Here is an 18199-nt window from a genome sequence, read left to right on the forward strand (position 1 = left end):
AAGCATGCTTGCAGCTAATGGGGAGGTAACAGCAGAGTGTATCTGGGGGCAGGGGGTCGGGGGTGCGGTGGGGGGATGGGACCACAGGCTCCACTGGTGAATACAGTTGTAGGTTGCAGAGCAGCTGTGGAAAAGGGGAGAATTGTCTCCTGGAGGAAGGTACAGATTTCAAAGCTATAGATCCTTCCGAGAAATAAATTGCTGCAGGAGTGGGAACACCCTCATTCCGGTGGTCCAGACTCTGATTTCCCTGACCATCTGCTGTTTATCTCTCTCTTACTTCAATTTATGAAATGGAGTCCTTCTCAGGAATATGCCTTAAGGCATAAGTATAAACTGAAAAAGCCGTCAATAAAATGCATAAAACTATGAAAGCCGTCACCAGCGCTACAAAATCATGTTTGAAACATTTAAAAGAAATCAATATCTTAGAGCAGCATTTATGAAAAAGAAAATGTGCCAACGCCGCGTCCTGTGGTGATGGTCAGGAAATGGGTGATTTACGACCAAAGCAAGACACGAAACCCAAGTACTCATTCGACCTTTCTCTGACCTTGAATGTGCTACTTTAAATACCAGATCATTTTCTTCCTTTCAATTCAAATCTTACATCAGTTAATTTTATTTTAGATAAAAGACATCTTTTTTCAAAGCCATGTTCAGTTAACCTAGTAAAAAGGACAGAAAAAGTGACACCCTGAAATAGCTGAATTGGGGGAAGATATTTGATATAAAAGATGCAATTACTTTTTAAAGAAAATCTGTCCTACTTTAAAAGCAGTAGGCAGATAGGAACCTCAGGTTTTCCCTCTGTCTCCTCCCTTCCTTGGTTTCCCAGCCCCGGAAGCAGAATAGGACACAAAGTGATGTAGTGGACTGAATCATGTCCCCAGCAGATCTACGCGTGGAAGTCCTCACTCCCAGACCTCAGAATGTGTATTTGGAGAAAGGGTTTTTAAAGAGATGATTAAGGCTAAATGAGGTTATTAGGTAGAATGGGCCACACTCCGATGCAAGGGTGTCCTTAAAAGAAGAGGAAATCAGGACATAGACACGTGCAGAAGGGGGAAAGTGCGAAGGCACAGCAGGAAGGCTCAGAAGGTACCAGCCCTTTCCATTTCCTTGGGTTTGTTCCTTGGGGCTCTTGTTAAAGCTGAGTCCAAACACCTGAAAAAACTCAGTGGCATTTAACCTAATAATCCTTGTCCTGGCAGTTTGATTACCTGCTAGATGTTATCTCCATTATATTAACTCCATGAGGCCAGGAAGTTTCCCAAGCACCCAGCACAGAGCCTGGCACATAGTAACTGCTCAATAAATCTTTGTCTGCTGAGTGAGTAAACGGTTTGACCATGACTCCACGTTATGAATGCAGAATTTGCATCTAAAATAGTCACTTTCATTTCACATTCACATTAATAAAATTTGCGTGTATTAGGTTTGTAATGGGTTTATTTCTGTTTATGCAACTCAAGTAAACTCAAATGCACTCGTTAGAAATGCCAGCGAAATATGGCAGAATTTCAGTAAAAATACCCCCTCATGACTCCGAAGGTTTGCTTGTATCAGACACCCAGCGATTTCTGCTAAACCACAGGACAAGGCAGAGCGTGGAGTTAGTTACATAACATGTTCATATTTTGAAAGGGATTTTCACGTCTCTCATTGTTTTTAATCTCCAAAATGTCTGTATGAGGTTGAGAAGGCAAATAGATTTTTCTTGGGAACTGGGCTTCCATCAGCACCCACCCCCCAGGGACAGTGTCACCCTGACATACTGAGCGGTGACGGAGCCTCATAAACAAGCTCAAATTCACACCATTTATTATTTCTCTTCCCTTGTCTGTTTGTACCTGGTATCAAAGTCACAGTAGTGCTTGCCAGGCCCAAGGTAATGAAATGGTGGCCGATTCTCCTGCCCACCCTTCTGGGCCTCTAGGGTCTCCCGCTGCAACACCCACAGCCCCCGAGCAGCCCCGAGGGGTTCCTTCCAGCACGTGGGGCCCTGGGCTCCAGGCGCTGCCTCCCTGTCTCAGCTCAGGTGGCAGGAGTCAGCTTCTCCTAGGCCCTTGTTCCAGGCTGAAACAGCCTTCACCCAGTCCTAGAAACTCACCCCTTGCTTCTGACACCCCTTGTTTATATCAAGGCCAAGGCTCTCATGGGATCTGGAGCCTGGAGGGAGGGGTACCATCTTAATGTCGGAGACCAGAGTTCAAGGAAGCCTGGAGTCCCCACAAGAATTACTCTGTTCTCTCCTTGCTTTGTAGCTATGGAAACTAAAGCCTCCTCCAAGGTCCTGGGGCCAGTCTGGGAGCCCCAGGCTCAGGAGGGGCCCCAGGAGGTCTGGGTCCTGGACAAGCATCCTTTCCATCTTATCTGTGCAGGACAATCACCTGGCAGATGGTTAAAGACACAACTTCTGGGCCTTACCCACAGAGATCCTAGTTTACCCTAGGTCTAGGGAGGGAGGGGTCAGAAATTGGCATTTTTAACCCCCCAGGTGTTTTTGATATGGGTGATCACTGGCCGAAACTTTGGGAAACATTGCACTGTAAGACCAGTGCTGCCCGGTTTCCAAGACGGCTGTTTGTTTTTCCTTCCAAAGCCAATGTCAAAGGAGTTCCTACTGGGTGTGATGATGCACTTTGTAGAGTGCATGGGACCAATTATCAGCATGAAACTTAATTAAAGTGGGAGGGACTGCATACAGGTCAAATGGCCTGGAGTAGGGACCAGGTGAACTTCAGTTTTCTGATAGGGAAACTACAGGCATGGAAAGTGCTGTGGGCAGGTGGTAGGGAGGGGAGGGGAGAGGGTGGAGCGCCAAGCATCCAGGTGGTTCTCCGTGGCCTGGCTCTGCGATCTACTGGAAGCTTTAAAAAGCAGTGACGCCTGGGCCCCTCCGCCGAGGGTTCTAGTGGAATTGCAGTGGGTGAGGCCTGTGCCTTGGGGTTTTTACAAGCTCCCAGGTTACTCTCCTGTGCAGCCTGGGCTGAGAACCACTGAAGAGGAGGCCCTCCCTTGAAAGAGGAGGTTTCAAGCAGAGCCTGGCTCACACTGGCCGTCTGGGAAAAGGTAGCCCGGTGCTTTGTTTTTATGTGTATTTTTAGTGGTGCCCCTCTCCATTTCTTCTTCCTCACCTACCTCTTGTCATCTTTTGAATTTGCATCTGACCACGTGTCTTTAAAGCATAATGACATGTAAAGTGATGGAGACTGCTATGAAAACAAGAAAAAAAAAAAAAAGAGGAAAAACCAAGAAATACAAGCTGTCATCTTCCCATGCCTTAATAGAAGGATGCGGTGGGACTTGGACACTAAGATCACACAGCCGGGTCCTCCTGTCAAAAGTCCAGCTGGACGAGTGCAGTCCATTAGTTGAGTAAAGGAATAGTAACCCTTTTCTAAAAAAAAAAAGCCTCCCTTTTCTAAAAAAAAAAAAAAAGTGTTTGCGATCATCAAACACAGGCCATTCCCCTCCATGACTCTGTCGGTGTTCCTCAAAGTGGTGTTTGTGTCGATGGGGATGTTAGATTTCCATAATCACCTCCACCAGGCCCAGGAGCACCTGAATGCAGGTGAACAGCCTTGGCGGGGGGGGGTGGGGGTGGTGGTGGTCAGGATTCTGGAGGAGGCGGGACTTGGGGGCACAGGTTTATGTGGGGATGAGTCAGCGCTCCCCCTTGGAAACAGCAAATGAGATTACAAGGAGCCCCCTCCCTCCCCACACCTTGGTTCCCAGTTCCCTAGCAGAGCCATCCACCTTTGCTGGTCTAGACTGGAATTCAGTGGCCCCCGGATCGCCTACATCAGGATGACGGGGATGTTGGTTAAAATGCGGGTGCCTGGGCCCCACCCACAGACCTACAGAATCAGTCTCGGGGGAGCCTGGGTGGCCTGCAATCATAACATCTCAGGTGATTCTCAGGCACTGTGGAGCTGGAGAGCCGCTGCTTCTGTGCTGAGCCCCAATTATGCCTACAGGCTCCCGGGGTGATGATTCTGCAGGCAGCGTGCGTTGGACGGTTACCAGGGTTATTTTGGATCCCCTGCAGTTCATGCTGAGGGCTCATTTTAAGCACGTAGAATAATGAATGTCAAAACGGGGGCACAGGACCCCGCACGCACTCCCTAGCGCTGGGTGTACTCACTCTTACGTGGCGCTTTCTGCAGTGCTTTATGCATACGCGTGATAAAAACAAAATGAGGACAGAACAGAATCTTCTTCCTGGCCTAGACCTGGTGAGATGCTTTATTAAAAAGCACAGCACATTGTTTTGGACACACTGGTGATTTACTGTCAGGACACAGGATCTGCTGATTAGGAAGCACACAACACCTTGATCATTATCCTGGATGAAAATCAGGCTCATGCAACGGAGCATTGAAATGCAGCAGAAGTACATCTGTCTTGGTCCAAACCCCCACCCCCATCCCGTTCTGTTATGTGATGGTCGTGGTCACTGTATTAGTCTGGGCAGTTGTTGTGCTTGGGTGTTTAATTTGTTTCAGTTTTTGGACTTTGACCTCTGTGATGCCAAGCACGGGGAAGCGACTGAATCCCAGTCTAGGCCAGCAACAGTGGAGGACTGTGCTGGGGAATTAGAGACCAACGTGGTGGGGGTGGCTCCTTGTAACCGCATCTGCTGTTCCCAAGGGAGGGCGCTGACTCATCCGCCACACAAACCTGTGCCCCAGGTCCCGCCTCCTCCAGAATCCCGTCCTCCCTCCCCCATGAGGCTGTGCACCTGCATTCAGGTGCTCCTGGGCCTGGTGGAGGTGATTATGGAAATCTGAGCATCCCCATCGACACAAACACAATTAAATAAACTAAGAAGAGACGCCCAGCAGAGAAAACCAATTCTGCAGTCAGAGGGACTTTTTCCAGAATGTGTAACCACTTTACAAACAGGTCTGGGTTTCCTGCCCTTTGGATGCTCAGGGGTGGTGGGTGTCAGGTGTGTGATATAAGGCCTTGGATGAGAAACTCCTGGGTGCTGAGACTAGAGTTCTCCAGCCTCCTCTTGGCCCTCGAAAGAGCTCCCTGCCTTGCATTACAATGGCCTGCTTGAATAATTGCAATCTTTTTCCACTTGCAGGGGACTCTGGCGTCGCAGAACACAAAGATGATTTCATCCATAGTCATTTCACAGCTGATTGATGGGAAAAAATCAAGAGAGAACGGGGCCGTGCTGCCGGTGCCGCCAGCATGTCCCATGAAGCCGCCTCTGGCTAATCGCAGCAGCAGGCACCATTCACAGGGCATTTGCGTTCCTTCCCGGGAGACTGGGAATTCAGACACGGCTTGGGGAGCGAGGACCTGTGACGGGCCTGCCCCCCAAAGAGGAGAAGCCGCCGTGCAGTGGTTCCCCGAAGGGGTTTGCCTCCATCACCATCACGGCCAGGAGGGTGGTCCCCCCGGCCAGCACCCTGGTGTGGCAGGCCGTTGAGGACCCACTCTGCATCAGATGCAGGGCCCAGGACACTCTGCTCGGGGACCCCCCTGCTCTGGCCAGTGGTGCCGATCCAAGTCAACAGCACGGACCTTTCACTTGCGCAGGATTCTCCAGAAACAGCGCTGTGATGAGGCTGAAGGTCCCTGAGGCCCACGCAGGGCTGTGTGCGGGCCACGAGTACTGGATCACCAACGTGGACAACAGAGGGGGCAGCTTTCCTCCTGGCACCCTGCGGTCTGGAAAAAGCCCCCCGGTGTTCAGCTCCTGTGTCCATCTCAGAGTGTCTCAGCAGTGTCCAAACTCCATCTACTACCTGGACAGGTCCCTCTCTGTCCCCATTGAGCCACCTCGACTTGCTGGCCCGAAAATGCACAGATCCGTCCTGTCCCTCAGCCTCAGCTGCAGTTCACACACATTGACACCAGATGGAGCAGCTGGCACAGTGAACGCCGAGCCAATGAGCAGAGCCCTGAAGCCGGAGCTCACGGAGGGAAGCCAGACCCTCCCAGGCCCCAGCTGGAACCTGGGTTTGCAAGGTTTTTTGAAGGAAAACCCATCATTGGGGCGGGTGCATTCGGGAACCATGAGGACCAGCCCATGTCCTTGGAGGGGCTTTCTTCCGTTGGAAACCCCAGAATTCGCAGATGCAGAAACTAACCAGGTCACTGGAAGAAAAGGGCAGGAGGACCAGGCAGCTCGTTGTCACATCAGCGGTCACGCCAACCAGCTGTCCATTCACATCCCCGGCTGGAGTTACACGGCAGGTGAGTGCTTCTCCCAACCCCCCTGCCGCCGAGCGCAGACCCCTCCCCTTCAGGTGACTGGTTTAAGTGCATCGTCAAGGTGCGTCGTGAGTTTCTCGTACATAACTTACTCCGAGAGCAGTTCTCGGTGGTTGCTCTGCTGCACTCAAGGTTGACCATTGATAGCTCTGTGTTGGTGTCTGGTTTAGACGGATTTTCTTAGACGATACTTTTGTAGGTTACAAAAGGCCTCCCCTCAAAGTTTTGTTTCCAAGAGGAGTTCCAGACCAAGGAAAACACACCCCCAAATGAATTTCACTGAGGCCCTGGTCATTCCAAAACAGGTTGAGAAGCACCAAGGGCCGGCCACTCACAGATGTTCTGTGTCTCTGGTCCGAACAGCTGCGTATCTGGAGGTTCCAGAGCGCCACACTTTTGACTTTTCAATCAGGTAGCCGATAGTGATGGCCTGGCCTCAGGAACCTAGACCTCAAAGCTCCACAATGCAGTGTATGTGCGTGCGTGGGCATGAGTGTGTGTAGTAATCATGGGACTCTTTCAAAAAGGGGCAGACTGGGGACTCCCCAGGACCACAGCAGAAGCAGCTGTTTTCTGTTTCCTTCGTTGTGTTTTCTGGGAGCAGCTTGGCCAGGATTTGTTGCCGGTTCTGCCATTGCCAGGGCCAGACAGGATGTCCGAGGTCTGCTGTCCTGAGCACCCTTTACCTGTCTGGGGAGACTGGAATGGAAGTGGAGTGGGGAGCAGACCTTAGCCAGAGGCCAGATTTCTTTCCTTCTCTGTGTAAACGTCTGAGTTCCAGCTTTACTTTCTGCAGGAGACTCTGGTTTATGAATTAGTGACTTTCCACTGGGGAAAATACTTAAAGATATAGTAGGAAAATTGAAAATGCAGCATGTGCGTAATAACTTTACGGTGCAATTTTTGTCCATTAAAAGCTTTATTAATTAATAAAAATGACCATAAAACATTTTAAAGCCATAATGTGCATAGAAATGTTAAATGATGTAATTAATTTTAACAAGTGTATGTATATTGAATGCTTAGAGATTTTTAAGGCAATTTGACATGGCTTTCAGATGGATTAGACTGTTGAATGCCTCTGAGTCTTGCAGACTGACTGCACGAAGGAAAACGTTAGACACTGTCAGTGTTGCAAAGATGGGCCTCACTTTCAAATTTAAAGAAATTGCTCAAGCCGGCCACTTCCTCTTCCTTGTTGATAAAAATTCTGGAAATACTCGGCCTGCAGAGTTGTAAGCTCCCTCAGTGAAGCACATGCTAGTCTTTGTGCCACGTCTCAGGTGTGAAATAATCATTTAGATTTATAGCATTTTCACCAAAAGATCCTGAAACGTCACAAGAGCCGGGTCTCGCACACTTACCTCGGAGGAGAGAAGCGTGAGCAGAGGAAGTCCCCCATCTTATTTTTGGCTTTGGTGCAGACTTCTGATTGTGACTTTGTGAAACGACTATTTCTGTAACTGATTTTCGTAGGCAAAGCACGAGTTAATTTCTCCTTCCTGTGGGTCGGCTTCCTTCAGAGCAGCTCTCATCCCAGAGAGTCACACCTGGAGCGTCTGAGTGGTTCTGAATTGCGTGGCCTCATTCTACCATTTGACAGAAGAGGCATGAAGGCCAGACCACTGTTTTCAGAGCTGCTGATCTACTATTTTCCAGCACATTAAACGTGGACAAGCCACGCTAACTCTCTGAGCCTGTTCCCTCCTCTGGGGAGCTAGACAAGGAGGTGGATTTCATGATCTTGAAGGTCCCTTTAAGCTTGAAAAGACTTCTGCTCTATTTTTCTGAGATGAAATCTATAAGGGAAAGTGATTCCATGTGACTCTGGGTCCCTTAGTCATGAGGTTCAAATCTATAGAAACTTGGGGTCACTGCTTGGGTCACCCGCCTCACTGTGTATAAATGTGCTCACACACACACACACACACACCCTTGCACTTTTGTGCTCTCTCACTAAGAAACTAATTTGCAAAGGAATGTATTTCTTACCAGGTGACAAGAAAGCACTTCTTGTCCACGCTGTAGAATTCTTGCCTGGGATTTAGAAGCACAACTCAGGCAGTCTGTCCAAGGATAATCTACACGAGGCTTCCAGGCCGAGCTCTCTGACCTTCAGCCTTGACAAAGCTTTTTAGCCTTGATGCAGATGCTTTCTGACAGCAGCGATGCTCATTAAAACTCCAAGGAACTGTTTGTATTTTCCTGTCTGAAAAGTGGAATCTTCTCTGAAGCATTCTTGACAGCCTCCTGTGGCTACACCCACTGTTAGTGGTCTTCATACTTCATAGTTACTGAATCCTTTTATCTGAAGGATTCCGAAATACCGCACGAGCGGCGCCCTCTCTGGCCCACTTACTGACACTCAGCTGCAAGGTAGGTGTAGTCTGGGAGATTCTACAAATGGAGGCAAAGCCATTATAGCTCTAGTCGCTAGGTCATCAGACAGAAAGTCCTATAAATTGTATTCTTGAATGAGCCTCCAGGACATGCGCTAGAAAGTTACTAGGATTAGGGAAAATGGGATGCCATCAGATGCTCTGTGCATGGCAGACGCAGCGCTCCCACAGACCCGGGCACCTGTTCTCTTTTCCGAGGCTGAGGGCTCAGGAATTGGTTCCCTCTTTGTTCACCTCCTCAGTCTCTGTGCGTTTCTTACTGACATCTCCTGCGAGCACCTGCTAGATGGGCATGGTGCAGATCCCTGCTGGATAGTGAGGAAGAGCTCCATCAGCATTGTCACATCCTCATCTGCATCCACATCCTTCTGTCAATACCTGGGACACATCCTACGGAAATCCTAGATGCCAAGCCCTGGGCTACATCCATTGTATTCATGACTTTGAATCATTCAGATCTTTCTGTAAAGGGAATCTCATTATTCCTACTTTGCAGACAAAGGAGGCTTGAAGGTTAAATAATTTGCCCGAGCCCACCTGGCCATTAAGTGTTGCAGCTGAGAACAGATGTGTGTGTGGTAGGGAATCTCTGCAGGATGCGCCCCATCTCCACCAGCACCATCAAGGTGATGTCTGAAACTGCTCATGGACATATAGATAATACCAGCATTTGGTGGCCAGTTCACCTGGTAGAATCACTAGAACAGGCTATACAGTTAATTTCTAATTAAATGTAACAAGCCATGCACTTTGGTAGTTAAAACTGATTGGCTCAGAGATCCTTCCCAGCCTGACCCGTTCTCCGTGCTGTTCTGTGGGACATACCATATTGATCTCCCCCCTGGGTGCTGCGTACCTGAGCCAGTATCGACTTCCATATGTTATTTATTGCCAGTTTTGTTGCGCCCTCAGTGGTCTGAATCTGGAACGTTCCCCTGTTCTCAAAACAGTTAAGTAGATGGAGCAACCTCCTGGTTTTGTTAGGTGCTTTTGGAGAAGACAGGGCTGAATGCACTCTTGGGCCACATCTGTCTGCCCCAAACGCTGATGCTCCAGGTGGACCCTCTGTCTTAGAATGGCCCGGTCAGCACATGGGCTCCTGGTGGTGCTGGTCTGAGAAGTCCCTAGTGGAGTTTATGATCCCTGGTGACCAAAGATGGGAATGACTGGAGAGGAAGGAACCCCTGGCAGATCACTGAATGGAAGCTGTGCCCACTAGCAGTTGTGACACAGCAGTCTAGCCGTCAGTAGTGAGTGAGGTTTATCTCATGTAGAAAGCACTTAGACACCACGCAAGGGGAGACTCTGACACCACGTGTGCACGCCCAGCCTGCCAGAGAGGCCTGCGTTAGACTCAGCTCTGCGGTCCCAGAGAGACTTCTTGCTGGAGATGCCAGAGACATTTGAGGAACCCCCAGTTTCACAAATGTGATGTTTTTCTTCAATGATCTAGAACCGGGGTTGGCAAACTTGTTTTTTAAAGGGCCAGGTAGCAACTAAGTTGGGCCTTCTGGTTCATGTGGTCTTCGTAGCAACTACTCAACTCTGGCGTGGGAGAATGAAAGCAGCCGCGGACCGCGCATCCGGAAATGAGCATGGCCGTGTTCCAATAAAACTTTATTTACAAAAACAGGCAGTGGGCCAGATGTAGGGTGCTGGCCGTGATTTGCCTGCTACTTATTGTCTGTCCTCCAAGACAGGGTTTGCCCTGCTTACCAGTATTAGTTGCTGGAGTCTCTGGAATACTACGCATGGGCACTTGTTGCGAAGCTCTTAGGAATGGCGATCGGGGATGGGAAGGGAAGGAAGCGGGGCGAGCAGAGGGAAAGGTGGTTCTGGGACGCTGTCGTAATGAAGGCCTGAGGGGACTCTGAAATTGGGGTGGCCCTTCAGAGTTACTCTGCCTGGAGGCAAGGAGGCTGGCCTCTACACCCCTGGGAAGAGGATGTGACCCTGGGTGAGCCTGCCAGCGGCCACAGTTGTAGCGGACGCTGAGGACCGGCCTTCTTCCTGCAGGACCCCCAGCTGCAGGGGGACGACATCCTTCATCTCCGAGGGCGGGTCTGGGTGCACCACAGCTGGCCATCCTGCCGTTCAATCTACTCTCTCCACTCCGTGGTCTCAGAATTCTCTAAAACAAGTCAAGGCTCACGCAAGCCTGGCCCTGGGGCTGTGGGGTGGGGACGTGCGGTGTGGACCAAGACACCTGTAGGAAGAGAGTTCTGCTCTCCCGCCCTGCACGGTTTTTGTTTTGTGTTCTAGGCCCTCCACACATCTAAGCTCTGTTTGTTACTCGGGACGTGCGCCCTTCGCTGCCCCACCCCCACAGGCACCAGTTTCTCTTTCTCTGCCTTCGCGCTGCTCTTCCTTTAGCCGAGGACAGCCCCCTTCTCTCTTCAATGTGACCGGTTCTTTCAAAGCCTTTTGATGTTTTCTTGGAGTGTTGCTTCCTCTGGGAAGGCTCTCTCGCACTTCCGACTGGTCCTACCCCTGACGTTCATTCATTCACTCAACAAACGCATATCGAGCCATCGGGCAGGGGTGGCGACTTGGAACAGGGTGGCAGTGGTGCTGAGAAGCCGTCAGGTTCCGGGGCTGTTGTGAAGGTGAAGCCCAGAGGGTTGGCAGTGCCCCTGGGGACCGGGAGTGCTGCAGGGGGTGTCCGGCCCTCTGCGGGCCCCTGAGGCTGCCCCACCCCCTCAGTGCTTCCCAGCCGGATGGGGACATTTACACCCGCTGCCTGCGGCTGCCAGCGCTGTCGCGGAGCCCAGCCCGCACACTCGCCTGCTGGGTGAGGACCAGGCGAGCAGTCTTAAGACGGGGTCTAAGCTGCGAGAGGAGAACTGGGCAGAATGAACTTCTGTGTCTTGTTTTGCTGTGAATAGTAAGAGAAACCAGGGAGTGTTCAAATCAGCTGATAAATGAACAGTGACCGGGACCCCTGGTGCCAGCAACAGCTGAGAGCAGGGACGAGCGGACCTCGGCCCGGGGCCAAACCGTCCGTCCACCTGCTCGTTTCACTGCGCACAGTCCTGTGTGTTCAGTCGCAGGCTGGCAGCGGCTGCTCGCACCCTCCAGCTGGGCAGTTGGGACAAGGCCCGGTGCCCCAGTAAGCCTGCAGCATTTACTGTCTGGGCCTTTACCGGGAAGGCGGGCCAGCCCCAGCTCAAGGCTGAGCTCTGGGAGGCTTTGGGCGGGCCGGTTCCCACGAGGTCTCCATTCCTTCATCTCTGCAGTGACCAGAATATCTTCACCTGTGGGACAGACCAGATTATCTCTTGACCTCTTCTCTCCTGGCCCATTAATTTATGCATTTCTCTGGCTCTGGTTTTCTATCACAATAGCTGTTTAGACAAGTCTGATTTTCAGGTAACTCTTAGAATGTAGGAGAGATGCTCAGAGTCAAAGGGCAAAGCCCCCTCACCCTTGACCTCCATGACCCTGTTTACCCTGGGTTCTCCTCTGCCTTTTCTGACCAGTACCTTCACGGCTTTCTCCGAGTCTTTCGTCCCCCTCCCTCGATGCAGGTGCCCAGCCAGATTCACCCTTGGCATGCTGCTCTCCTGCCCCTTGTCACATCAGTGGCGAGATCAGGTCCTTCTGGGTCACCCACCATCCTCAATAAGTGGTTGGCATGTGTCCAAGCCTGGTACCTCCTGCTAGTGCCAGACCAAAGTCCCATCACTCCTGTGGCATTTATGGTGTCAGCCATGGTACCAGGTGCTGACCAGGTGATGGGTGAGCTTTCGGTTCCTCAGAGCTGAAGCAAAGCCCAGACATGGTCTCCCCACTATGCAGGGGACACACACATCCAACTGGTACCCCTGAAATATGTGTGTCATTATAGATGGTGGTCAGTGCCAAGGGGAGGTGAGGACCATGCAGGAGTTGAGCAGGTAGGCCTCATTTAGAAGAGGGAGTTTGCTGAGATCTTTCTGGGGGAGGGACTTTTCAACTGATTCTTGAAGCATCAGGAGAGGACCAGCTTGTGCCAAAGTTTCAAGGCAGAGATGAGCTTGGCATTTTGCAGGAACTTAGACATGTCTGCAACACAGCAAGAGGTGTCAGCTCAAAGCTGAAGAGGTGAGCTCAGGAAATGGTTAGGGTCAGGGGCTTCGGGCCCAGAATGAGGATTTACAATTTTATCCTAAGAGCAGTGAGATGCTATGATATCGTGTATGCTTTAAGAAGCTCACTCTTTCTCATCAGAAAGTAAGAGACTGAAGGAGGTAAGGCTGTTGCCGTGGGAGAGGTAAGAGCCATGGTGGAGGCTTGAGAGGTGGGAATATAGTCTGATGGTGGAATTCACAAGTCTTGAACATCCGTGAGGTCAGGAGGAGGGGAAAGAGTGGGTGGCAAGGATGACATCGACTTTCTTGCTTGGGCACTGGGAGATTTGGGGGCTTTTTAAAAAGACTGTATTTTAGAGCAGTTTTAGGTTCATATTAAAATCGAGGGGAAGGTACAGAGATTTCTCATTAACCCCATCTTCCCAAATGTACAGCCTCCTCCCCCACCATCAGCGTCCCGCATCAGAGTGCTGCGTTTGCTACAACTGATGGACCTGCACTGACCCCTCAGTATCACCCAAAGTCCGTGGTCTATGTTAGGGTTCACTCTTGGTGTTGCACCATCCATGAGATTGGGGAAATGTATATTGATATGTGTCCACAATTACAGTGTCGTCTGGAATCGTTTCACTGCCCTGAAAATCCTGTGTTCCCCCATTCATCCTTCCCCGCCCAAACTCGGGCAACCACTCATCCTTTTACTGACTCCATAATTTTGCCTTTTCTAGAGTGTCCTATGCTTGGAATCATACAATACGTAGCCTTTTGAAACTGGCTTCTTTCACTTACTAATATGCATTTAAATTTCTTCCATGTCTTTCCATTGTGTGATAGCTCATTTCATTTTAAGCACTGAGTAATATTCCATTGTCTGGATGTACCACATTTATTAATCCATTGACCTAAACAAGGATGTCTTTTTTTTTTTTTAACATTTTTTATTGATTTATAATCATTTTACAATGTTGTGTCAAATTCCAGTGTAGAGCACAATTTTTCAGTTATACATGAACATATATATATTCATTGTCACATTTTTTTTCTCTGTGAGCTACCATAAGATCTTGTGTATATTTCCCTGTGCTATACAGTATAATCTTGTTTATCTGTTCTACAGTTTTGAAATCCTGTCTATCCCTTCCCACCCCCCACCCTCTTGGCAACCACAAGTTTGTATTCTATGTCTATGAGTCTATTTCTGTTTTGTATTTATGCTTTGTTTTATTTTTTTGTTTGTTTGTTTTAGATTCCACATATGAGCGATCTCATATGGTATTTTTCTTTCTCTTTCTGGTTTGCTTCACTTAAAATGACGTTCTCCAGGAGTATCCATGTTGCTGCAAATGGCGTTATGTTGTTGTTTTTATGGCTGAATAGTATTCCATTGTATAAATATACCACTTCTTCTTTATCCAGTCATCTGTTGATGGACATTTAGGCCATTTCCATGTCTTGGCTATTGTAAATAGTACTGCTATGAACATTGGGGTGCAGGTATCATTTTGAAGTAGGGTTCCTTCTGGATGTATGCCCAGGAGCGGGATTCCTGAGTCATACTGTAAGTCTATTCCTAGTCTTTTGAGGAATCTCCATACTGTTTTCCACAGTGGCTGCACCAAACTGCATTCCCACCAGCAGTGTAGGAGGGTTCCCTTTTCTCCACAGCCTCTCCAGCATTTGTCATCTGTGGACTTTTGAATGATGGCCAACCTGACTGGTGTGAGGAGATACCTCATTGTAGTTTTGATTTGCATTTCTCTGATAATTAGTGATATTGAGCATTTTTTCATGTGCCTATTGATCATTTGTATGTCGTCCTTGGAAAATTGCTTGTTTAGGTCTTCTGCCCATTTTTGGATTGGGTTGTTTTTTTTTTTTTCTTATTAAGTTGTGTGAGCTGCTTGTATATTCTAGAGATCAAGCCTTTGTCGGTTTCATTTGCAAAAATTTTCTCCCATTCTTGGTTGTCTTTTTGTTTCGCTTATGATTTCCTTTGCTGTGCAGAAGCTTGTAAGTTTCATTAGGTCCCATTTGTTTATTCTTGCTTTTATTTCTATTGCTTGGGTAGACTGCCCTAGGAGAACATTTTTGAGATGTATGTCACATAATGTTTTGCCTATATTTTCTTCTTAGGAGGTTTACTGTATCTTGTCTTATGTTTAAGTCTTTGATCCATTTTGAGTTTATTTTTGTTTATGGTGTAAGGGAGTGTTCTAGCTTCATTGTTTTACATGCTGCTGTCCAGGTTTCCCAACACCATTTGCTGAAGAGACTGTCTTTATTCCATTGTATGTTCTTGCCTCCTTTGTCAAAGATTAGTTGACCAAAAGTTTGTGGGTTCGTTTCTGGGCTCTCTGTTCTGTTCCATTGGTCTATATGTCTGTTTTTGTACCAATACCATGCTGTCTTGATGACTGTAGCTCTATAGTATTAGTCTGAAGTCTGGGAGAGTTATTCCTCCAGCCTCTTTCTTTTTCTTCAGTAATGCTTTGGCAATTCTAGGTCTTTAATGGTTCCATATAAATTTTATTATAATTTGTTCTAGTTTTGTGAAATTTGTCCTGGGTAATTTGATAGGGATTGCATTAAATCTGTAGATTGCCTTGGGCAGTGTGACCATTTTAACAATATTGATTCTTCCAATCCAGGAGCATGGGACATCTTTCCATTTTTTAAAGTCTTCTTCAGTTTCCTTCATCAATGGTTTATAGTCTTCTGTGTATAATTCTTTCACCTTCTTGGTTAGATTTATTCCTAGGTATTTTATTACTTTGGGTGCTATTTTAAAGGGGATTGTTTCTTTACTTTCTTTTTCTGTTGATTTCATCGTTAGTGTAAAGAAATGCAACTGATTTTTGAACGTTAATCTTGTAACCTGCTACCTTGCTGAATTCTTCGATCAGCTCTAGTAGTTTTTGTGTGGATCTTTGAGGGTTTTCTATATATAGTAACAAGTCATCGGCAAACAGTGACAGTTTTATCTCTTCTTTTCCAATTTGGATCCCTTTTATTTCTCTCTCTTGCCTGATTGTTGTGGCTAGGACTTCCAAGACTATGTTGAATAGGAATGGTGATAGTGGGCATCCTTGTCTTATGCCAGATTTTAGTGGGAAGCTTTTGAGTTTTTCACCTTTGAGTACTAACCTGGCTGTAGGTTTGTCATATATAGCTTTTATTATGTTCAGATATGTTCCCTCTATACCCACTTCGGTGAGAGTTTTCATCATAAATGGGTGTTGAAAAAACAAGGATGTCTTGATTGCTTCCAAGTTTGGGCAATTATAAATGAAGCTGCTATAAACATCCTTGTGCGGGTTTTTATGTGGACATACGTTTTCAACTCCTCATGTTTAAGCAACACGATTGCTGGATCATATGGTAAGAAGAGTATGTTGGTTTTGTGAGAAACTGACAAACTGACTTCCAAAGTGGCTGCACCAGTTTGCATTCCCATCAGCAACAAATGAGAGTTTCCGGTGCTCCACATCCTTGTCAGCATTTGGTGGTGTCAGTGTTCTGGATTTTGGCCATTCTAATAGCTGAGCGGTGGATCTTGTTGTTGTTTTAATTTGCACTTCCCTGATGACATGTGATGTGGAGCATCTTTTCATATGCTTATTTGCCATCTGTATGTTGTCTTTGGTAAGATGTCTGTAAAAGGTGTTGGTCCATTTCTTCTTTGAGTTGTTTGTTTTCTAACTGCTGGATTTTAAGAGTTCTTGGTATATCTTGAATAACAAGGGAGAAGAGTTTTATCCAGGTGAGGAGGAGCGGAGGAGATCCCAGGTGCCATGTGAGCAGGTTATGTCTGAAGTGTCAACGGATCAGGCAGGTGCAGATGGCAGACTGAGATGGGCCCAGAACAAAGCTCTAGGCTAGAGTTAAGGTCTGGAGAGTGTTCTCCCTAGGTGGTGTTTTATGCCCCGGAAATGTTTAAGAACAGCTGGGAAAAAAGGACAGGAAGTGACAAGGGTCTGGGAACATTCACATTTAGAGGTCTGGCAGGAGCAACTGCACTTCTCCTGGTGCTCCAACCACCACATCCTCTGCTCTTATTTCTGAGGTCTTTGCTGTGTGTCCTGCGCTGTCCCAGATACTTCGTTAATTTTAATCCATTTGCTCCTCCCTAAAAGTCTATGGGATAGGTACATAATTTACGTCATTGCCCAGGGCTGCATGGCTGGTTGGGTGGGGGTGGGGTAGACATCATGCTCATGCATCTGGCTCTGCTCTCATGGCCTCTTGATGACATCTGAGGCCACTGATGTCACCTTTCTGCTCAGATTTTCTTCTGCTCTTGGTAAGGATTCTCGTACCTCCTGGACCCCAGGCTTACAAGTTTGCATCATCTTTGGACTCTTGTCTTCCTCTCCCTTGCTGCCACATCAAATCATTGGCAAAGTCAAAAGTCTCTTCTGTCCTTCCCTTCTTTCCCATGGCCACAGCCACTAACCTCATTCAAGCCTTTAGTATCTTCATGAAATTTCTATGCCCAAATAGATTTATTTTCCTGACTATAAAATTAATGCCTTCTAGGCAACCGAGAATAACAATAAGCAAAATAAAAGGCTCAGTACCCTTAAATAATCACAGTTCATATTTTGGTATGTTTTCTTCTGTTCCCTTTCTATGCATGCCTATTTTTCCTTTTAAATAGCAGAGATCCTTCTGCGTATGTAATTTCCCTCTGGGTCTCTGCGCTTAGCACTCTATCATAAATTTCCCCTGAAATTAACAGTATTTTACAAAGATAAGTTTTATTGACTATGAAATGGTGTGTTTTATGGATATATCGTAGTTTAACTATTTCTTCATTGTTGGTCCTTAAAGTTAGTTACGCGTTTTTCACTTTTTGGAATAATATTCATAGGAACACTTGGGGCATAAGGCTTTTCTGTATGCTGGATTATTTCCTTTTGGAAAAAATCCTTGAAATGGAATGTCTGACTCAGAGAGTATCGGCCTTTTTAAGGTTCTTGACACACATGCCAGATTAGTCTCCAGGAGGAACCTAGGTGAAGGCCCTTTCCACATGTGCTGGGCCAGAATTAGGTGTTAATTTGCAAATCTTTGCAAATTTCCAGATGAAAACAACTATGCTGCTGTGGTTCGAGCTGGCATCTCTGCAGGTGCCAGTAAAAGGGAACATTTTGCTTCATGGTTCCTGCTTCTCACCTTGACCTTGGCCATAGCTGACTCAGTGCCACTCCCCCACCCCCACCCCAGAGTTGCCTTCCCTCTTTAGGCCTTGAGGGTATCAGCGTTTGGGGCTGAATAATGCTCTGTGGTGAGGAGCTGTCTGCGCACTGTAGGACATTCAACAGCATCCTTAGCCTCTATCCACTAGATGCCCGTAGTCCTCCCTCCCAGTTGTGGCAAACACAAATGTCTCCAGACATTATCTTGGTCATTATCAAGCTGGCCAATCATCCTTGGCTGAGAGCCACTGACCCTCACTGGGCCCCACCGTTACTGTGACCACCTGCTTGGCAG

The 18199-nt window shown here is 47.8% G+C and overlaps 1 protein-coding gene across 1 annotated transcript in view; it reads left to right on the forward strand.

Annotated features, from left to right (window-relative positions):
- The window catches only part of C11H10orf90 (chromosome 11 C10orf90 homolog), a 211660-nt gene that overhangs the window by 137452 nt on the left and 56009 nt on the right, over nt 1-18199 (forward strand). Inside the window, 2 exon segments of the mRNA XM_014562609.2 lie at nt 5099-5251; nt 5253-6219. Of these exon segments, the coding sequence (XP_014418095.2) occupies nt 5099-5251; nt 5253-6219 (1120 nt within the window).

Source organism: Camelus ferus, chromosome 11 (genome assembly GCF_009834535.1).
Source record: "Camelus ferus isolate YT-003-E chromosome 11, BCGSAC_Cfer_1.0, whole genome shotgun sequence".
Lineage (NCBI taxonomy): Eukaryota > Metazoa > Chordata > Mammalia > Artiodactyla > Camelidae > Camelus > Camelus ferus.